At 36.9% G+C, this 21,434-nt stretch overlaps 1 protein-coding gene across 1 annotated transcript in view; it reads left to right on the top strand.

Annotated features, from left to right (window-relative positions):
- DNAH11 (dynein axonemal heavy chain 11) overlaps positions 1 to 21,434 on the top strand; it is a 363,007-nt gene that overhangs the window by 279,549 nt on the left and 62,024 nt on the right. The window contains exon 66 of the mRNA XM_058446556.1: positions 17,862 to 18,066. Coding sequence (XP_058302539.1) covers positions 17,862 to 18,066 — 205 coding nt within the window. The remainder of the gene's footprint in view (positions 1 to 17,861; positions 18,067 to 21,434) is intronic.

The raw sequence follows: 21,434 nt of genomic DNA, 5'->3' as shown, positions 1-21,434 counted from the left end.
GTAGAGACAGATTTCGCCATGTTGGCCAGGCTGGTCTCGAACTCCTGCCCTTAAATGATCTGCCCACCTTGGCCTCCTAAAGTGCTGAGATTACAGGCATGAGCCACCACACTGGGCCTATTACTGTAATATTCAATGATATGACTATTCCTCAATTTATTTAACATTCTTATTGAAGGCCATTTTGGTTATTTTTGGATGTTTTGCTATTATGAGTGATGCTGCTCTGAATATTACTGAATATTCATGTATACATCTACAGGTACACACATTCATGTATACATCTACAGGTACACACATTCATGCCTACAACTACAGGAACACAGATTCTTCAGTGTTTATATTCTGTAGTAGGATGGTTGGGTTATAGAACGTATGCACAATCAACTTTAAAAGATAATGCCAAATTGTTTTCCAAAGTGTTTAGAAATGTACATGCTCACTAGTAGTATATAAGAATTGTGGAGTCTTTCAGAGAACTGAGAGAGACTTTTATGCTTCTGCTGTTTTTATAATCCAAAAGATTTCCCATGTTTAATACTATTAGCCACCTCTTCCTATGACGAACTATTCCTTCCTCCTTTTTTTTCCCACTTTAATTTTTGAATGAACAAATTGAGGGCACTCTAAGCTTTCAAAATAGTTTTGTTACAAACGCTTAAAAAGTGCTTTGATGTTTGGGAGGCCGAGGTGGGCGGATCATGAGGTCAGGAGATCAAGACCAACCTGGCTAACACAGTGAAACCCCGTCTCTACTAAAAACACAAAAAATTAGCTAGATGTAGTAGCGAGCGCCTGTAGTTCCAGCTACTCGGGAGACTGAGGCAGGAGAATGGCATGAATCTGGGAGGTGGAGCTCGCGGTGAGCCAAGATGGTGCCACTGCACTCCAGCCTGGGCGAAGGAGTGAGACTCCGTCTCAAAAAAAAAAAAAAAAAAAAAGTGTTTTGATGGAATAATAGACATTAGAGACTCTGAAAGGTGGACCGTGGGAGGGGAGTGAGGGATAAGAAGTAACCTAATGGGCACAATGTGTATTTTTTGGGTGATGGTTACATTGAAAGCACAGACTGCACCACCACACAATATATCCAGGTGACAAAGCTGCACTTGTACCCCCTAAATCTATAAAAGTCATTTTCTTAAAAAGCATTTTGAATAAATTTTGATATTTTTGTTATTGCATTATTTTTTCCTGATAAGAAGTATCTTTAAAACAAAATAAAGGCTTTCTTATTTCCTCATCTAACTCTTTAAAAGAAAAGAGAGAAACTAAAAAGTATTCATACATACGCAAAGTAGAAGGAGATGTGGTAAAATAAAAATTAGATTGGTACAAATAGGAATTATTTTTCTTTTTTTAATGCAATAAAATTTGGGAGAAAATATAAAAGAAAATTAATGGGAAAATGTTGCTATGTATTCATTTAATAATAGAGCTACCTATTTGCAGTGTTATAACAAGAACAGAAAATTTTTGAAAATTAATCTACATGTTTGTAAATTTTATAATGGATCGTCCTGTTTACCTCCAACAATGAACATTTTACTTGTTTTCTCTATCTTCTTTTTTTTTCCTATGTAACTATCTCTATGTAACTTGTGGGTTTACAAGCATTTTCCTTGGTATTGTAAAGACAAGAGATAGAATTGAAAAGAGAGAGCCAGGAAAACAACCTACAGGGACTGTTGAGCTGCCACCTTCACCCAGAATGTCTTTATCATGTCCTCAAACTCAGGTGGGATAACACCATCCTCCTTTGAGAAACTCACATCCCTCAGAAAGTTTTTGGCTATCAGTAGCGTTTTTGTTATTCTAGTTCTGTTTGCTTGGGGGAGTTGTTGTTGTTGTTGTTGTTGTTTTAAACCAGTATTAGTTTATTCCTAATAATGAATGTCTGAGAAATGTTTGTGATAGATATAGCATAGTCCAAAAGTTGAAGTTCATTAATAATTGGAATGTTGTGGAGTATGAAGTAATGAATACTAATTACTCCTTTCATGTCTGACAGCTCCCTGTGGACCAATACATCAGCCCAGACTTTAATTTGGTTCGAGTAATGGTTTTATCAATAGCACATTAAATCTGTGTTTGAGAAGATATACAGGTGAACCTGGCCCACGCAGTAGATACCACTGTCATAAAATGGCCACAGGCCGACAACAGCTGGGCAATTACAAATAATTAAATCCACCAAGCTCCAGACAATCCTAATTTTAAATAAAATATATTTTGTGTCAGTCGACAGAAAATGTATCTGGAAAGATTTATCAACATGTAATTTTTCCAAAGCAAATTTACTGGCTTACATATTAGAGAAGTTGCTGATCTGTGAAGCATCTTCATAAAATTATCTTTAATCTTTCAAATACCCCTAAGTATTATTGAATTTTTTAAAATATTATTTAAATATTATTAGAATTTTTGAAAGACTGGAGTAACTTTACTGCAATATGTATTTCAGGTTGTTTTGGAGTATATACATATATTATTAAAAGATATTTTATACTTCATTCTGTATTTTTCATACAATTATTATTTTAATAATAGTCTTAAAGTAGCATGCTCTAGAAAGGAACTTAAAATTGGCTAATAGAAACATTAGCTATATGATTTAAAAAATTTATTTTTACAGAAATAGTAAGAGGGAGATGGCATTTTATATTTATTTATTTTATAATGACTAGATTTCCTGAAAGTTATGCTAAGATTAAGAATTGCTTTCAGTGAGCAAATTTCCAGTTTATTAACTATTATTATGTTTCTGTTCTTGGAGTTCATGCCATGCAATTGTAGTTGACTATAGATCTATTCAAATGAGGACTTAGATGAGATTTAAGATAGAAACATGTTAGATTGAACCCTACACTGTAGTAGAATGTACTCTCTTGAGCTGGAAGCTTATGGATTTTTTTTTAATTTTAATTTTTTTTTTTTTTGAGACAGAGTCTTGCTCTGTCGCCCAGGCTGGAGTGTAGTGGTGTAATCCTGGCTCACTGCAACCTCCACCTCCCAAGTTCAAACAATTCCCCTGCCTCAGCCTCCCAAGTAGCTGAAACTACAGGCGTGCGCCACCATGCCCAGCTAACTTTTGTATTTTTAGTAGAGATGGGGTTTCACTATGTTGGTCAGGCTGGTCTTGAACTCCTGACCTCAGGTGATCCACCCTCCTCGGTCTCCCAAAGTGCTGGGATTGCAGGCATGAGCCACCGTGCCTGGCCTAGCTTATGGATTTTAAATAAACTCGAGAGTTATGTAGTTCTCTCATTATTTTCTTTGCTGGTAAGAATAGATTTATTTTCAAGTTCATTCATGCTGTCCTATAATAGAATTCAGCATTCCAGTCTGTTCTAATTTCCAAATTCAAAATAAAATTTAATTGCCACAAAACTCCAACAGCTTTTCTATTCCTAAATTTAGTAAAGTTTTTTTTTTCCTTAATAGTGTAATCTTTAGCATTTGCAGATAAAGCATTCTCACATTCAGTCATCTTGGCAATAGTTGTTTGACTTTATCTGAAAATAAATACCAAACAGGGCTTCAGATAAAGAATCTTCAGATTCTTTTATTTTCTTTTTAAAAAGCAATCTTCCAATAAAATAACAAACAAATGAAATTTTCTTTGTTTTTGATGCTACATTATGATGTTTAAATATGGATATGTTGAAGTGTGTGTATGTGTGTATCAAAAGAGAAATAATCTACTTATGACTTTTTTTTTTATTTTTCTGGGTTTTTTTTTTTCCCTGTACAATGTTACCTGGACTCCTGAAACACCAATGATGATGATGATGATGATGTTGTTGTTGTTGTTGTTGTTGTTGTTTAATTCTGGTTGAAGTTTGCTTTTATCTTAGAAAGACGTGTTGGTTATATTAACTGTATGAAGCAGCAAGACAATTAACTCATTTCTATTCAGGGTTTTCTTTCCTTCTTTTCCTTGAACGTCTTGCCAGCTGTGCAGCTTTCAACCAAAACTTTTCTTCGGGAAACGGGTTTGACCAACTTGCACAGCCCTTCCTGCTGAGGTTGCTAAGTAACAACTCCCCTCTTGTGGTTTGCTACGTTTGCTACACCTGATCTCTTCCGCTGCACTCTTGACTGTAGCTGTTGGAACTCCCAAGTCTAATCTAGAAGCTTTTAATTTTAAACAGCAGGATGTGCAGTAAGGCTTTTAGATGTCCCTTGAAAAATTTATTTCTTCTCCTAAATGTGTTTCACCTCACCCCCCGCCAATTAGTAGGCTATATTATTTGCTTATCTTAAAAAGCAGCTACTATCTCCTTACCTTGACAAAATGGCTCTGATGAAGCCTCCAGAATGGAATTTCTCCTATTCAGAGAACATGTTGGCTATCTGAATTGTCCAACTTAGAGTGAGAACCTTCAATATAATAATACAGTATCTTAGGAAATCTCTCTCCAAACAGCAGGTTTTGCAAATCTTTTGAAAAGATTCCTACTGCAGCCATTTCTAATAAAGCCACTTCTAATAAAGACTCTGGTCTACCACAATAGTAAGTCTTGATTCCAAATTAAATATGTTGCTTTCCATGTTTGGTTTTAGATGGCAATGAAAAATAGTGATGGTGTTTGTTCAGGTACTCAGAGTATCTGATAGCTAAGTAAATGCATTTTGGTTTTTATAATCAATACTGATGACATTTCCAACAGTAACTATACTAAATCTTGAGAACAATTCCAATAAAAGTAACAGGGGCGTCATTCGTTTTCAGATGAAGATTTTAGAAATAAGAATTTCAGATTATAATCTCTAAATTGAAATTCTCATCTTGGTTATATTAAGATAATGGTTCTGCTCTCAGCTCACAGAGATTCTTGTTTTCAGGAAACTGATAATTGGGAACAGTGTTTGAATTGTTCTGTCACAGAAGTTCTTTGAAAACTAGCCAAGAAATCATTCCCAAGTGTTTTTAACATAATTTGCATAGCTATCCTCCACAACAGTAACGACTTCCCATGATTTGAAGAAGTTAGACATCTTTTTGTCCCAGGACACTCATTTTTTGGCTGGGTTTTGAATAAACATTGAAAGCATTTTGATATTCCCAGTGTACCTGGCTTTTATGCATACCTGACGTATGAAAGGTTAATTTATAGATGATACATATTTGAAGATGTTTGTCATTATTATAAAATAATTCATTTGGTTAACTAGCAAACATTTTGGCACACTTAATATATTTTCTTTCCCTGAGAGCTAAACAATAGAAAACTTTCATATAAGTTGAATGATTTATTGTAAAAAATGTTATGAATTAATAATTCAATTTATGAATCTATTGACCAGAAATTATAGATCTCAGATGAGGATTTGATACTTCGGTAGTTGTTGCTATTCTCCTTCATAAACAAGGACAGAGTTTCTGACCAAAGACCAGCAGGGCATGTGCTCTAAACTGTGTCTGTTGTTTTTCTCTAGTGGCAGTCGATTGTTACTGAGTTGATCGTATTCTCTCAGTACCCTCTTGTGATAGAAAGTCAGGCAGGTTGACAGAGGCTGACATTACAGACTGCCACTGTCAGAGCAAATTAACCTGCAATGTTATGCAGTGAAATGAACTTTATACTAGGAGTCTAGAGACCCAGGTTCTAGTCCCAGCTCTGCCTCTAAGCTAAGCGACCTTGGCCAAGCCATAAACTCTTTAGGTCCATAAAAAAAAAAAAAATCAGTTGAGTGATCTCTAGTGGCTCTTCTTGGTCTAATATTATGCTCTGCTAGATGAAACAGCATGTTTTTTACTCACCGCATGTCCTAGCCAATTAAACCATTTGTACTCAGAAAAATATGAGTACATATTATATTTATATACTCATAAATATAATAGGTACTGAGTACAAATATATGGCATTTGTACTCAGAAAAATAATTTTATTTCTGTTCTGAGATTGCATATGCAGCTTCTCACCTCCAAACCAGCAAATCTCAGCCAGTGGGAAGAGACAGAGGAGGAGCTCACTCCTGCAGAGGGATGTATAAAAATCTATGGGAGCAGCCCCATGCCGGATTTGGAGATTCACACCCACTTGACTCTCAGTGTGATGCAGTGACAAGGGCCAGTGTAATTTGTTCCTGTGGGGAGTGGAGCTGGAAGTTGGATTAAGATTAACCTCTGTTTTAAGAAAGTAGCCACACTTCCTAATTTTATGTTGCTCTTCACACCTGCTGTTGCTCCTATTTGGAATTCAAGTTCAAGAGCTCATAGCTACCTTCAGTGTTCTAGAAGTCATAACCTCTGGATTCATGTCTTTCACAGAAACAACAAAGTGATTCTGTTTGCTTTTCCCACCCTTCTGGTTAACTTTGTAGCTTTTTGATCCTTCAAGTCATGAGAGAACATTAGCAGTCTGTTTAATTTTCCCAGATAGGAAATTAACCAAAAATTAATTTAGCAGCAATGATAAAACTCACTGAGTCATTATATAATTTTTGCCTTTCATAGATCATAAACACCCCAAATGAGGATAATTTACTATCCCTGGGAAATCTAAACATATCAAATAATGTTTCAGAGCAAGATGTAAAACCCAGTTTTATAGGCAGACATCCTTCTCCTTTCCAACTGCATAGCAGCATCCTCCTCCCCTCTATTAACCTCTCTGTTCACAGAGAAAATCAGACCTGTTCCCCAAGCAGATACATTTCTGCTTTTCAAACTGGAATCCCTGAATGCTTCAGGATATACATAGATATGCAAGAGAGACACAGAGTGAGGAAGTCATCCATGAAGCATCTTATGGAGGTTAACTCAGATACTTGATTAAACATTTAACCAATTAAAAGTTTCTGTTGGCCAGGCACAGTGGCTCATGCCTGTAATCCCAGCACTTTGGGAGGCTGAAACGAGTGGGTCACTGGAGGTCAGGATTTGAGACCAGCTTGACCAACAAGGTGAAACCCCATCTCTACTAAAAATATGAAAATTAGCCAGGTGTAGTGGCAGGCACCTGGAGTCCCAGCTACTTGGGAGGCTGAGACAGGAGAATTGCTTGAACCCGGGAGGCAGAGCTTGCAGTGAGCTGAGATTGCACCACTGCATTGCAGCCTGGGGGACAGATTGAGACTCCATCTCAAAAAAAAAAAAAAAAAAAAAAAAAGCTTCTGTCACTTGCACCTAGAAGCAAAATTGTGAGAACCTCATGCTTCTTTTAATTGGGACATTTAGCCCGTTTACATTTAAGGTTAATATTGTTATGTATGAATTTGATCCTGTCATTATGATGCTAGCTGGTTGTTTTGCCTGTTAGTTGATGCAGTTTCTTCATAGTGTTGATGGTATTTACAATTTGGCACGTTTTTGCAGTGGCTGGCATCGGTTGTTCCTTTCCATGTTTAGTGCTTCCTTCAGGAAAGGCCTGGTGGTGACAAAATCTCTCAGCATTTGCTTGTTTCTCCTTCGCTTATGAAGCTTAGTTTGGCTGGCTTTCCATTTGCTTGGTAAATATTCCTCCATCCCTTTATTTTGAGCCTATGTGTGTCTTTGCACGTGAAATGAGTCTCCTGAATACAGCACACTGATGGATCTTGACTCTTTATCCAATTTGCCAATCTGTGTCTGAGAACCTGATGCTTCCTGATGACTAGTCTCACACATTTATTCTTGAAAGCCTAGAGGAAGGAGCATCATTATATATAGTGGCTAATTGGAAAAATTAGCTGCTATTGCTTTGAGAAGAGATTACACTAGTACCGTTAGCCAATGTGATCCTCTAGAGTGGCAATGGACAAATAGCCTGTTTTGGTGTAACCCGGGAATCAAGAATGGCTTTTAAAGGATTGGAAACAAGAAGAATATATGGCAGAGATGTATGTGACCCACAAAGCCTAAAATATTTACTCTCTGATCCTTTTACAGGAAAATTTGTCAACCCCTGCTCTAGAGGGATTTCTTATTGAAGCCTAAACACCTGCTACTTTAAAAAATAATCATCTTGCTGGTGGTTTGTGCTGCTTCTCATGCATAAACACAAACACATACACACACACCACACAAATCTCTAAATTAACCTGACTTCTTACCATGGTTCCTAATCCCATGACAGTGAACTGTCCCGTTGAATAATAACAAAAATTCTAGACTTCTCTGATTCAGTGTTCTTGACTTAAATTTACATTTTGTATTTGTTTAATTTTTAATTATAGGAATGTATAAATTCTCTTTTCATTGGGGAATATATGTTAGTGGTTGAAACACGAAGTTTATGAAGTATGAACATAAACTTGGTGAAAATTCTTAAGCAAGTGAGGAAATATTCAAACAACCTGAAATGATAGAAGGTGGTGACAGACTGGAATTTCTCTGAGACTCTCCACAAGGGGAGGAGTGAATTCAACCCAAGGTAGAGTGGCAACGAAAAGATCACATGATGGGCTGGGCGCGGTGGCTCATGCCTGTAATCCCAGCACTTTGGGAAGCCAAAGTGGATGGATCACCTGAGGTCAGGAGTTCAAGACCAGCCTGGTCAACATGGTGAAACCCCGTCTCTACTAAAAATAGATAAAAATTAGCCCAGCATGATGGCATGCACCTGTAATCCCAGCTACTGGGGAGGCTGAGGCAGGAGAATCGCTTGAACCCAGGAAGTAGAGGTTGCAGTGAGCCAAGATCGTGCCACTGCACTCCAGCCTGGGTGACAGAGCAAGACTCCACCTCAAAAAAAAAAAAAAAAAAAATCACAGGGTGTACACAGAGGTGTATTTAAAATATAAGTTTTATTGTAGAGATGCAAATGAGTATAAATCTTGGTATCTCTTATGTGTGAGAAGCCTAGGCCCTAATTATATGAAACCTTCACTCTTGAAATTTTATTTAAATGTCAGTCAATACAGCAAAACGATAATAATAGGGGACCTCAGCACCTTACTTTCAGCAATGGACAGAACATCCAGATAGAAAATCAAGAAAGAAACATCAGAGTTAAACCATACTGTAGACCAAATGGACCTCACAGATGTTTACACAACATTCCGCCCAATAGAGCAAATATACATTCTTCTGTTGCAAATGCAACTTTCTCCAGGATAGGACATATGTTATGCCACAAAACAAGTCCAAACAAATGTTTTTTACAAAATTGAAATTATGTCAAGTCTTTTTTGTGACCACAACAGAATAAAACTAGAAATCAATAACAGGAGAAACTTTGGAAACTATATAAATACTTGGAGATTTAAAAATGTACTCCTAAACAACAAATGGGTCAAAAAAGAAAAAGGAAATTAAAATAGATTTCTTGAAACAAAGAAAAGTGGAAGCACAACATACCAAAACCCATGGAACACAGCAAAAGCAGTTCTAAGAGGAAATAAATTCCTACATCAAAAAATTAAAAGGATCTCAAACTACCCATGGTTATGCCTCGAGGATGTAAAAATAAATAAATAAATAAATAAATAAAAATAAACAAGAACAAACTAAATCCAAAGTTAGCAGAAGAAAAGAAGTAATGAAGATCAGAATAGAAATAACAAAATAGAGACTAAAAGAAATACAAAAGATCAACAAAACAGTTGGTTTTTTGAAAAGATAAACAAAATCACCTATAATTCCAACACTTTGGGATGCCAAGGCAGGGGGGTCGCTTGAGGACAAGAGTTTGAGATCAACCTGGTCAACAGAGAGAAACTCTATTTCTACAAAAAAATTTAAAAATTATAAGATAAATTAGCCAGGCATAGTGATGCATGCCTGTAGCTCTAACTACTTGGAGTCTGAGGCAGGGGGATAGCTTGAGCCTAGAAGTTGAAGGTTGCAGTGAGCTATGATCACACCACTACACACCAGTCTAGCACTCCAGCCTAGCACTCCAGCCTGGGTGACAGAGCAAGATGCTGTCCCAAAAAACATAAAACCTCTACTTTAAAAAAAACAAAAAAACCTTACTTTTAGAGTAAGATTAACAAACCTCTACTTAGACTAAAATTTTCAAAAGTTTCAAATCAGAGATTTGAAATCAGAGAAAACATAACTGATAACACAGTAATAACAGACTATTATGAACAAGTATATGCCAACAAAATAGAAAACCTAAAAGAACTGGATAAATTCCTAGACATGTACAACCTATCAAAATTGAATCATGAAGAAACAGAAAATCTGAACAAACTAATAATAAGAAATGAGGTTGAATCCATAGTCAAAAGTGTCCCATCAAACAAAAGCCTAGGACCTGATGCATTTACTGCAGAATTCTATCCAACATTTAAAGAAGAACTAATACCAATCCTTTTCAGACTATTCCAAAAAAATTAAAAACAGAAGAAGAGGGAGTTCTTCCAAACTTAACCTGAGTCCAGCATCACCCTGACACTAAAACCAGATAAGGACATACACAAAAATCTATGGGCCAATATGCCTGATAAACATAGCTATAAAAATCTTCAACAAAATAAAACCAATCAAAATTCAACAGCACATTAAAAAGATCATTCACTATGACCAAGTGGAATTTATTCCAGGAATGCAAGAGTGGTTCAACATATACAAATCAATAAATGTGATACATCACATTAACAGAATCAAGGGGAAGAAACATACAATTATTTCAATCAACACAGAAAAAAGCTTGGATAAAATTCAAGATCCTTTCACGATGAAAATTCTCAACAAATTGTGTATAGAAGGAACATACCTCAAAACAATAAAGGCCCTATATGACAAACCCACAGCTAACATATTGAACAGGGAAAAACTGAAACCTGGAAACCTTTTCCTGTAAAATCTGAAACAAGACAAGGATTCTCACTTCCACCACTTCTATTCAGCACAATACTGGAAGTTCTAGGCAGCAAGTAGGTAAGAGAAATAAAGGGCATCCAAATTGGAAAGGAGAAAGTCAAGTTGTCCCTGTTTGCAGATGACATGATTGTATATATAGAAAGCCCTAAAGACTCCTCAAAAAAAAAAAAAATCCTGTTAGAACTAATAAATTCAGTAAAGTTATAGGATACAAAATCAACCTACATAAATCAGTAGTGTTTCTGTACACCAATATTATCTGAAAATTCAAGAAAGCAATTCCATTTACAAAAGCTACTAAATAAATAAAAAACCTAAGAAATTTAACCAAGGAGGTGAAAAATCCTTACAAAGAACACTATAAAACGTTGATGAAATAAATTGAAGAGGACACAAACAAGTGGAAAGATATTTCATGTTCATGGATTGAAAGAATTAACATTGTAAAAATGTCCATACTACCCAAAGTGATCTACAAAGTCAATGTAATCCTTATGAAAATACCAATGACATTCTTCACAGAAATAGAAAAAAACCATCCTAAAATTTATGTGGAATCAGAGAAGACTCCAAATAGCCAAACCAATCTTGAGCAAAAAGAACAAAGCTAGAGGCATCACACTACCTGACTTCAAAGTATACTACAAAGCTGTATAACCAAAAAAGCATGGCACTTGCATAAAAACAAACATGTAGATGAAACAATAAAAAACCCAGAAATCACACACTTACAGTCAACTGATTTTCAACAAAGTTACCAAGAATACACTTCGTGGAAAGAACAGTCTCTTCAATAAATGGTGCTGGAAAAATGATAGCCACATGCAGAAAAATGAAACTGGACCCCTATTTCTCATCAATGACAAAAATCAACTCCAAGTGAATGAAAGACTTAAATGTAATATCTGAAACTATAAAACTACTAGAAGAAAACATTGGGGAAATACTTTGTAATATTGGTCTGGACAAAGATTTTTGGGATAAGACCTCAGAGGCTCAAGCAGCAAAAGCAAAGATAGACAAATGGGATTACATCAGACTAAAAACCTTCTGCACAACAAAGGAAATAACCAACAGAGTAAAGAGACAACCTGTAGAATGGGAGAAAATATTTTCAAAATATGTCTCTGACAGTGAAGAGCTTAATATCCAGAATATATAAGGAACTCAATTTAGTAGAAAAAAAGAAAAGGATGTGATTTTAAAACAGGCACAGGACTTGAATAGACATTTCTCAGAAGACATGCAAATGACCAACAGGTACATGAAAAATATTCCACATCACTAATTATCAGGGAAATTCAAATCAAAACCACAATGAGATATCATTTCATCCCAGTTAGAATGGATATTATCAAAAAGTCAAAAAATAACAATTGCTAGAATGGATGTGGAGAAAGGGGATGCTTATACACCGTTGGTGGCAATGTAAATTGGTATAGCTATTATGGAAAAGAGTATAGAGATTCCTTGAAAAACTAAGAACTACCATATGATCCAGCAGTTCTACTATGATGCATCAAAAGGAAATGAAATCAGCATGTCAAAAAGATTATCTGCACTTGCATGTTTATTGCAGCATTGTTCACATTAACCAAGATCTGGAGTCAGCCTATCAACCATTGAATGCATAATGAAAATGTGGTATATATACGCGATGGAATACTACTCAGTCATAAAAAAGAATAAAATCCTGTAATTTGTGGCAACATGGATGACCCTGGTGGACGTTATGTTAAGTGAAATAAGTCAGGCATAAAAAGACAAATACTGTATGATCTCATTCATTTGTGTTATCTAAAAAAGCTGATCTCAGAAGTAGAGTAGAAAAGTGGTTACCAGAGGCAGGGGAGGTAAAAGGAGGGGGGATGGTGGGGAGAGATTGGTCAGTGGTTACAAAATTGCCCATTGATCATTTTAATAGATCATTGTTACTTTTGGTAACACCATTATCAAGATATAATTTACATACTATATACCATTTGACCACTTAAAGTGTGCAATTCAATGGTTTTTAGTTAGAGAGGAGGAACACGTTCTGGTGTTCTATAGCACAGTAGGGTGACTACAGTAAGCAATATTACAGTGTATATTTCAACCTAACTAGAAGAGAGGATTCTGAATATTCCCACCACAAAGAAATGATCAATGAGATGATGGATTCGCTAAATACCATGATTTGATCATTATAAAATGTATACATGTATTGAAACATCTCATGGGGCCCCATAAATATGTACAATTATGTGTCAATTAAAAACAGTTTTTTAAAAAGTCAATCATACAAATCCTGAAGTTAGGCTGAGTCAAAAGAACTAGCCGTGAACTATACAGTGAATAGCACTAACAAAGATTTTCTCAAAGCTACTCATGAGATCATTTTGGAAATCCTTGGAAAGAGGAAACTCAATAGGAGAAATTTTGATGATGCTCTCCACTGTAGACATATTTGACTAGATAGTCAAAAGAGGCAGGTTAATTTAGAACGATGTCCTTATCAAACAAGATTATCCTGTGATATGCATTGCTATGCTCAAAAGACAAGCAAGAACTTCTGAGAAACTGTATTAGCATGGTAACTTACAGATTGATAAAAGCCCAAATGTTAATGATTTGACCTCTTGATAATTGTTCCATTTTTTTGGTAGCATCCTTATCAAGATATAATTCACATATTATATAATTCACCCACTCAGAGTGTGTAATTCAGTGGTTTTTAGTATATTCACAGAGTTGGGCCACCATCTGCACAATCTGTTTTAAAATTGAAATTCCTGTATCTTTCTGTATTTGCCTGTTCTGGACATTTTACATAAGTGGAGTCATATAATATGTGATCTTTTGTGACTTCTTTCACTTTGTACATTTTCAGATTTCATTTGTGTTGTAGCATGTATCAATACTTCATTCCATTCTATGGCCAAATATTAGGTCGGTGGGTTTTTCCGTGATATTTCATTGTTTGGATTTTTAAACTATTCTTTATTTATTTATTTATTTTTGAGATAGGGTCTCTGTTGCTCAGGCTGGAGTGCAGTGGCCTGATCACAGCTCACTGCAGCCTCAACCTCCCAAGGCTCGGGTGATCCTCCCACCTCAGCCTCCTAAGTAGCTGGGACTACAGGTGTGTGCCACCACACCATGCTAATTTTAAGGAATGGCCAAACCGCTTGCCAACATGGTTGCACAATTTTATGTTCCCATTAGCAGTGTATGAGGGCTCCAGTTTCTCCATGTCCTCACCTACACTTGTTACTGTCTTTGCTTTCTTATTATAGTCATTCTCACGGGTGTGAAGTGGTCCCTCACTATGGCTTTGATTTGCATTTCCCTGATGACTAATGATGTTAAGCATCTTTTCATATGCTTATTGGTCATTTGTATTTCTTCTTTGGAGAAATGTTTATTCAGTTCTTTTACCCATCTTTCACTTGTACAGATGTTTGATCATTGTTTGCCTATCAAACTGTAGAAACATGACTGAATACATATTTATTGGCTGAATAGATGGAAGAATAAATCACTATATTAAAAGTTGGTGCCAACCGGGTACGGCAGCTCACGCCTGTAATCCCAGCACTTCGGTAGGCTGAGGGGGGCAGATCACGAGGTCAGGAGTTTGAGACCAGCCTGGACAACATGGTGAAACCCCGTCTCTACTAAAAAATACAAAAAAAATTAGCCAGGCATGGAGGCACATGCCTGTAATCCCAGCTACTCTGGAGGCTAAAGCAGGAGAATCGCTTGAACTCGGGAAGTGGAGGTTGCAGTGAGCCGAGATCATGCTATTGCACTCCAGCCTGGGTGATAGTATGAGACTCTGTCTCAAAAAAAAAAAAAAAAAAAAGAACAACTAATCCCAGCACTTTGGGAGGCCGAGGCGGTTGGATCACAAGGTTAGGAGATCGAGGCCATCCTGGCTAACATGGTGAAACCCCATCTCTACTAAAAATACAAAAAATTAGCTGGGTGTGGTGGCAGACGCCTGTAGTCCCAGCTACTCGGGAGGCTGAGGCAGGAGAATGGCGTGAACCCAGGAGGCGGAGCTTTCAGTGATCTGAGATCCCACCACTGCACTCCAGCCTGGGTGACAGAGCGAGACTCTGTTTCAAAAAAAAAAAAAAAAAAGGGACGTATGTACTGCACAGGTATATACTGGCTTGGGCAGAAGAGGGTTGCTAGCTGAATTGCTTATTCTCCTCTTGGAAAACAATTAAATAGTAGGAGGTACTGGCAAGGTAAAAACAAATCCAAACTGAATAAAGTGAATAAATTCACCATTCAACTAATAGGGTTTTCAAAAATGGCTTATCGGGCAGAATTTTTTCAAGTTTAGACGCTTAATCAACAACTCTGAAGGTTGTTGTTGTCAGTGTAAGATCACTCTGCAGAGAAAACAAAATTTGAGAATTAGATGAAGACAGTAGGTCATAAGTCTGATCAGTCCTTTGGGATTTTAAATTCGTATTCAGGCAACAAAAGCTTTAGTAATGTAAGAAAACTAGAATTTTTAAATAGTCTTTACACATTAAAACCAGTTGTCTCATTAAAAATGTTTCCAGTCAAATAACACAACCAGTGGTTAAGAGGCACTTTCCTTCCCGTAGACACAAGAGACCTAATCTCTGAGCACAACACAATTATAAAACATCCTCCAAGAACCACATAAAACATTGCCACTTTATGGCATTCTGGATATCAGTCCTCGAATTAAAAATTGTTGCTAATATTGTGACATTTTGATAAAAAAGAGCCCTGCCTGAATGTGATAGATCATCTTTTCTTTAGAATTTACCCAGTTGTTCAAAATTGACAAATTCAGTGAAATAACCTCTCACCTGGAAGTCAATGAGCTAGGCAATAGATACTTTTTTCTCATGGCTATTTAAAATAATTTCAATTAAAATAATTGGGCTCTGGCTAATTTTCTATCATGATGACATCTATACAATTTAAATATTTTATACACTTAATATTGAAGAAAGAATCCACAATTTTCATATGTAAGGTAAAATAGAAGACTGAGCCGAGACTCTTTGCTGCAGCCGTGCCTCTAGGCCTCATAAGAAGTTTCACTCTAAGCAGCTTAGGCCACTTTGAGAAGTTCCAGTATTTGTGGTTTTGGCTTCTCTGTCTCTTGCATGAATTAGAAAGCTCCCCCTTTACTAGATCCTCATAGCAGGTTCCTAGCAGGAAAAAGATCATGAAGTTTGTATGAAAACATCTCATGTACCCCATAAATACATATAATTACTATGTACCCTTAAATTAAAAAAATAACATGAATTAAGCTGGGAGTTTTGAACAGAATTAGCCTAGTGACTATTTACAGAAATAATTTTCAGAGGAAAGGGTTAAGTAGAGATGTTGAAGCAACCAAGGATTTGCAGTTACAGGAAGCCATGCAGAAAGTTTTGGAAAGTAATTTTTTAAATGTATGTGTTTGGGGTTGGGCAAGATGGCTCACACTTGTAATCCTAGCACTTTGGAAGGCCAAGGTGGGTGGATCACCTGAGGTCAGTAGTTCGAGACTAGCCTGACCAGCATGGCAAAACCCCATCTCTACTAAAAATATATAAAAATTAGCTGGGTTTGGTGGCATGCACCTGTAATCTCAGCTACTCAGGAGGCTGAGGCACAAGAATGACTTGAACCCAGGAGGCAGAGGTTGCAGTTAGCCAAAATTGTACCATTGTATTTCAGCCTGGGTGAAGGAGTGAGACACTGTCACACACACACAAAAAAGAATATATATGTTTTTAATATTTCATCTTTATAAAAATAAAATATTTTAATACATTATTTAACATACATAAGTATATTAAATACTTATATACCTAAGATGCATTATACATATATATACAGATATACATAAACACATACACACACATTTTATCTTATCCTTAAAGAATTGCAGCATTTAATGTACATTTAATCACAGAAAGTACAGCTGGCCCTGAAATAACATCCTTTCATTGCTAATGTTGATGAGGGAAAAAAAAAAATCACTTCCTGCTTGCTGGGACCACTGTCTGTGTGGAGTTTGCACACGTTCCCCGTGTCTGCCTGGATTTTCTCTTGTCCTCCTGTTTCCTCCCATATCCCACAGCTATGCACGTTAGGTGAGCTGGAGTGTCTATATGGTCCCAGTGTGAGTGAGTGAGTGTGGGGGTGTGTGAGTGGCCCTGCCATGGAATGACATCCTGTCCGGGGCTGGCTCCCACCTGGCTCCCTGAGCTTCCAGGGTAGTCTCCAGCCACCCATGAGCCTGAACTGGAATCAGTGGGTTAGAAAAGGAATGAACGAGTGAATACAAACTATTGTCAAATAAAAATTTGTAAATTAGACGATAATCATACAAATGCATGACACTAAACATTGCACTACAAAAGCCCTTCTCAAGCCTGCCAGATCTGTCATTGCTTTTGAACTGTGTGGTGGTAGGAGGTGCTGCTTAAGATTTTCTGCTTTGTACACATTTATTTCTCAATTTAACCTACCCCCACTATGCCCACCATTTCTCACTAATGCACCAAGAATTGAGTAAATATTTATCTTGTTTTTATTAACCTTTTTAAATGTACGTGTAGCTCACATTTATTTCAGTGTTTAATATTAGAAGTGTTTGAGGCCTTTATTTAGAAGTTTGATGATGTTTTTGTGACCAGGAACATGCCATAGGAACTTCACTCTTGTTTATATCAATTAGCCAGTGGTAATACGGGTTTCTTCATATGTTGTTTTGCTTAAAGTCACAGTTTGCAAGTTTATCAATTACATCAAGGACTTACTGTATAATAATAAAAGCAATGTTTGTTGTTATAGGTCTTTTATATGATTGTATTTAATTGTTACAGTGACACTATGAGGTGAGTACTATTATTGTCAATATTTCACATATGAGGAAACTAAATCATATAGAGATTTGATGGGTGATTGCTGATCCTGCTGTACTTTAGGAAATTTGGGAGCAGCTGAAAAATTCTCAATCACCTGAGCTTCTGGCCAAGGTCCATTATAAGAATACAGGAATGGAATGACACCTTAGTATCAGTTATGGGTCATAGGAGTCTCATGAAAGTCTGTGTTTTGTTCCATTTAGGTGTATCAGGATTGGAGATAAAGAATGTGAATTTAACGAGAACTTTCGCCTTATCCTTCACACAAAATTGGCAAATCCTCACTATAAGCCGGAATTACAAGCTCAGACAACTCTCCTCAATTTCACAGTCACAGAAGATGGTCTAGAAGCCCAGCTGCTGGCAGAGGTTGTCAGTATTGAAAGGCCAGATTTGGAGAAACTTAAGGTAAAAATGTTTACGTCACCACCAACACTTAGTTGGCACTTGCTTTGCACAAATCACAGTACTAGACACAGAAGTATAAAATAGGATTCTTGGCCTCTAGAATCTTGCAATCTAATTGGGAAAAATAATTATACATGTTAAAAGTTAAACAATTCAAAGTTGCTCTTCATAAATGCTAGATTGTTGCGGTTATGCCACAAGTAGGAGATAGGGTGGCTCTGGATCTTGTTTGAGGGCAAACAAAGAGGCATACGAGTCATGTAAAATAGAGGTATGTGCCCAGGTAGGTTGGAATGTAATCGACTAATTTAGCCTGGGCTAAAGAATGAAAAAGAGGTGTAATGAAGCAAGCTTGGAAAAATTAAGGACCTGGTAGCTAGTTATGACTAGTATTCAAAGGGACATTTATGGCCCTAAGTATATTAAGAAACAATGCTGAAAATAATTAAATTTAGTGTTATATACAGAAAACAAAACAACATAGCCTTAAAATGTAGAAGAAAGGCAATAATAAAGATAAAATCAGAAAATACTGACATAGAAAACAGAAAAGATTAACAAAATTAAAAAGCTAGTTCTTTGGCAAGAAGGGGTGAGGAAGTGATATAGTAGATATACTTCCATAAGGACTAGTGAAGAATGAAAGATAAAAGGCAAGTAAAAGAAGACAAAGGCATATAACTACACACAGATTAAAAACTATAAGGGAATGCTATGCCCAGCTTTTTTTTTTTTTTTTTTTTGAGACACAGTCTTGCTCTGTCACCAAGGCTGGAGTGCAGTGGCATGGTCTCGGCTCACTGCAACCTCCGCCTCCTGGGTTCAAGCGATTCTTCTGCCTCAGCCTCCCGAGTAGCTGGGACTACAGGCACGTGCCACCACGCCCAGCTAATTTTTGTATTTTTAGTAGTGATAGGGTGTCACCATATTTGCCAGGCTGGTCTCAAACTCCTGACCTTGTGATCCTCTGGCCTCAGCCTCCCAAAGTGCTGGGATTACAGGCATGAGCCACCACGCCCAGCCATGCTGTGCCCAGCTTTCTAACAATAAACTTGAATATTGAAACGGTGATGTGAAAAATAAAAAGAATTTATGTGCTAACCTGGGCAAATTTGGCAATAGTGTGTCTCAAAAATTTAAATGAGATATATTAAGAATTAAAACAAGGATTTATATTTCAGATGTTAGAGATTTATGGCCTACATTTTGGAACTTGAAAGGATTTCTTCACACAGATGAACAACATTATTCATATTTTGAAAAACTAAGCTAGAATGCTTTTTCTTAGTAAAAATCAGGGGTCTCCAAACTGTGGCTTCCATGCCTAATTTGGCCTGCCACCTCTTTTTGTTAATAAAATTTATTAAAAGACAGCCATGGCCAAACACAGTGGCTCATACCTGTAATACCAACACTTTGGAAAGCTGAGGCTGGATCACTTGAGGGTAGATCACTTGAGGCCAGGAGTTTGAGAGCAGCCTGGCCGACATAGCAAAACCCTATCTCTACTGAAAATACAAAAAATTAGCCAAGTGTGGTGGCGCACAACTGTAGCCCCAGCTACTGAGGAGGCTGAGGCACAAGAACCACTTGAACCCAGGGTCAGAGGTTGCAGTGTGCCGGGATAGTGCCACTACACTCCAGCCTGGAGGACAGAGCAAGACTCTGTCTCAAACAAAAACAAAAACAAAAAACGGACTTGTTCATATATTTACATATTGTCTATGACTGCTTTTGCACTATAATGGCAGAGTTGAGTAGTTGCAACAGATACCTTAATGGCCTACAAAGCCAAAAGCATTTATTATCTGGCCCTTTCCAGAAAACGATTGCCACCCTGGTATAAGTCAGTGGTTCTCAAACTGGGGGTCCTGGAACAGCAGCATCACCATCAGCTGGTGCTGATACAAATACACTTTAAATGCAAATTATCTGGCCACATCCCAGATCCCACTAATTGAGAAACTCTGGTTGGGGGTCCAGCAATCATGTTTTACTAAGCCATGCAAGAAATTCTGGTCCATGCTCATACTCTGTGTGAGGCTGCTTTACTTGGATTTGCCACTGCAGCAGTTGCCACGTAGGCAAAGACAGCCATGAGATCAAGGCTGGGTATGAGTGGATATGGTTCCCTGAGACCTCCTTGCAAATGTGCTCACATTCAGTTTAACTGCAACATGCCAGGAGTGAGTCATCCACCAAGTCAGAGTTCAAAGGACCACGGGCTTGCTGCCTTGTGCACTAATTGCCAAGCTGGATCAGGGACCGTGTCTGTAATCAAGGCACCACCAGACCATATAAGAAAATAGTATTTTTTTTATGTTAGCATAAAAAAGTTGCAGGAGTTCTTGTGTTCTGAATGCCAGACTCTTACTGGATCTGTGACTTATAAAAATTTTCTCCCATTCTGCGGGTCGTCTTTTCACTTTCTTGTTGGTGTCCTTTGAAGCACAAAAGTTTTTAATTTTGGTAATGTTCAATTTATCTGTTTTTTCTTGCTTGGTTTTTGGTATCATAGCTAAGAAATCATTAACTGACAGTTCATGAAGATTTATGTTTTCTCTTAGGAGTTGTGTAGTTTTAGTTCTTACATTCAGCTCTGTTGTATATTTTGAGTTAATTTTTGTACATGGTGTGAAGTAGGGGTCCACCTTCATTCTTTTGCGTGTGGCTATCTAGTTGTCTCAGCACCATTTGTTGAAAAGACTATATTTTCTCCCTTAAATTGCCTTTGATCTTTGTTAAAGATCAGTTGGCCATATTTCTGTGGATCTATTCATATTTCTGGGTTCTCTATTTCATTCCATTGATCTGTTTGTCTATCCTTTCATCAATATCACACCGCCTTGATTACTGTAGCTTGATAGTCTGGAAGCCACGTAGTGTCAATTCTCTGACTTTGTTTTTCTGTGTATTTTTGATGGTTCTGGATCTTATGCTTTTTAATATAAACTTTAGAATCAGATTTTCAATATCTACAAAATAATGTAGAGATATTTTGAATAATATTGTGTTGAATTTCAGAAAGTAATGACTTAACAATAATGGCTTAACAATATTCAGAATGGCTTAACAATATTGAGACTTCCTGTTCATGAACATGCAATATCTCTCCATTGTTTAGATCTTTGATTTCTTTCATCAGAGTTTTTTAGTCCTCCAGACAGATCTCCAACATACTTTGTGAAATCTATACCTAAGTGTTTCAGTTGTTTGGTACTAATGTAAATGGCATTGTGTTTTAAATTTCAAATTCCAATTGTTTAAAGCTGGTGTATAGAAGAGCAATGGCTTTTGTATATTAATCTGTATCCTGCAACTGTGTTCACCTGCTTATTAGTTGCAAGAGACCTTACGTTCATACTTCG

The sequence above is a fragment of the Hylobates moloch genome, unplaced genomic scaffold, assembly GCF_009828535.3.
Source record: "Hylobates moloch isolate HMO894 unplaced genomic scaffold, HMol_V3 SCAFFOLD_1, whole genome shotgun sequence".
Lineage (NCBI taxonomy): Eukaryota > Metazoa > Chordata > Mammalia > Primates > Hylobatidae > Hylobates > Hylobates moloch.
This window is presented reverse-complemented; position numbering and strand designations above follow the sequence as displayed.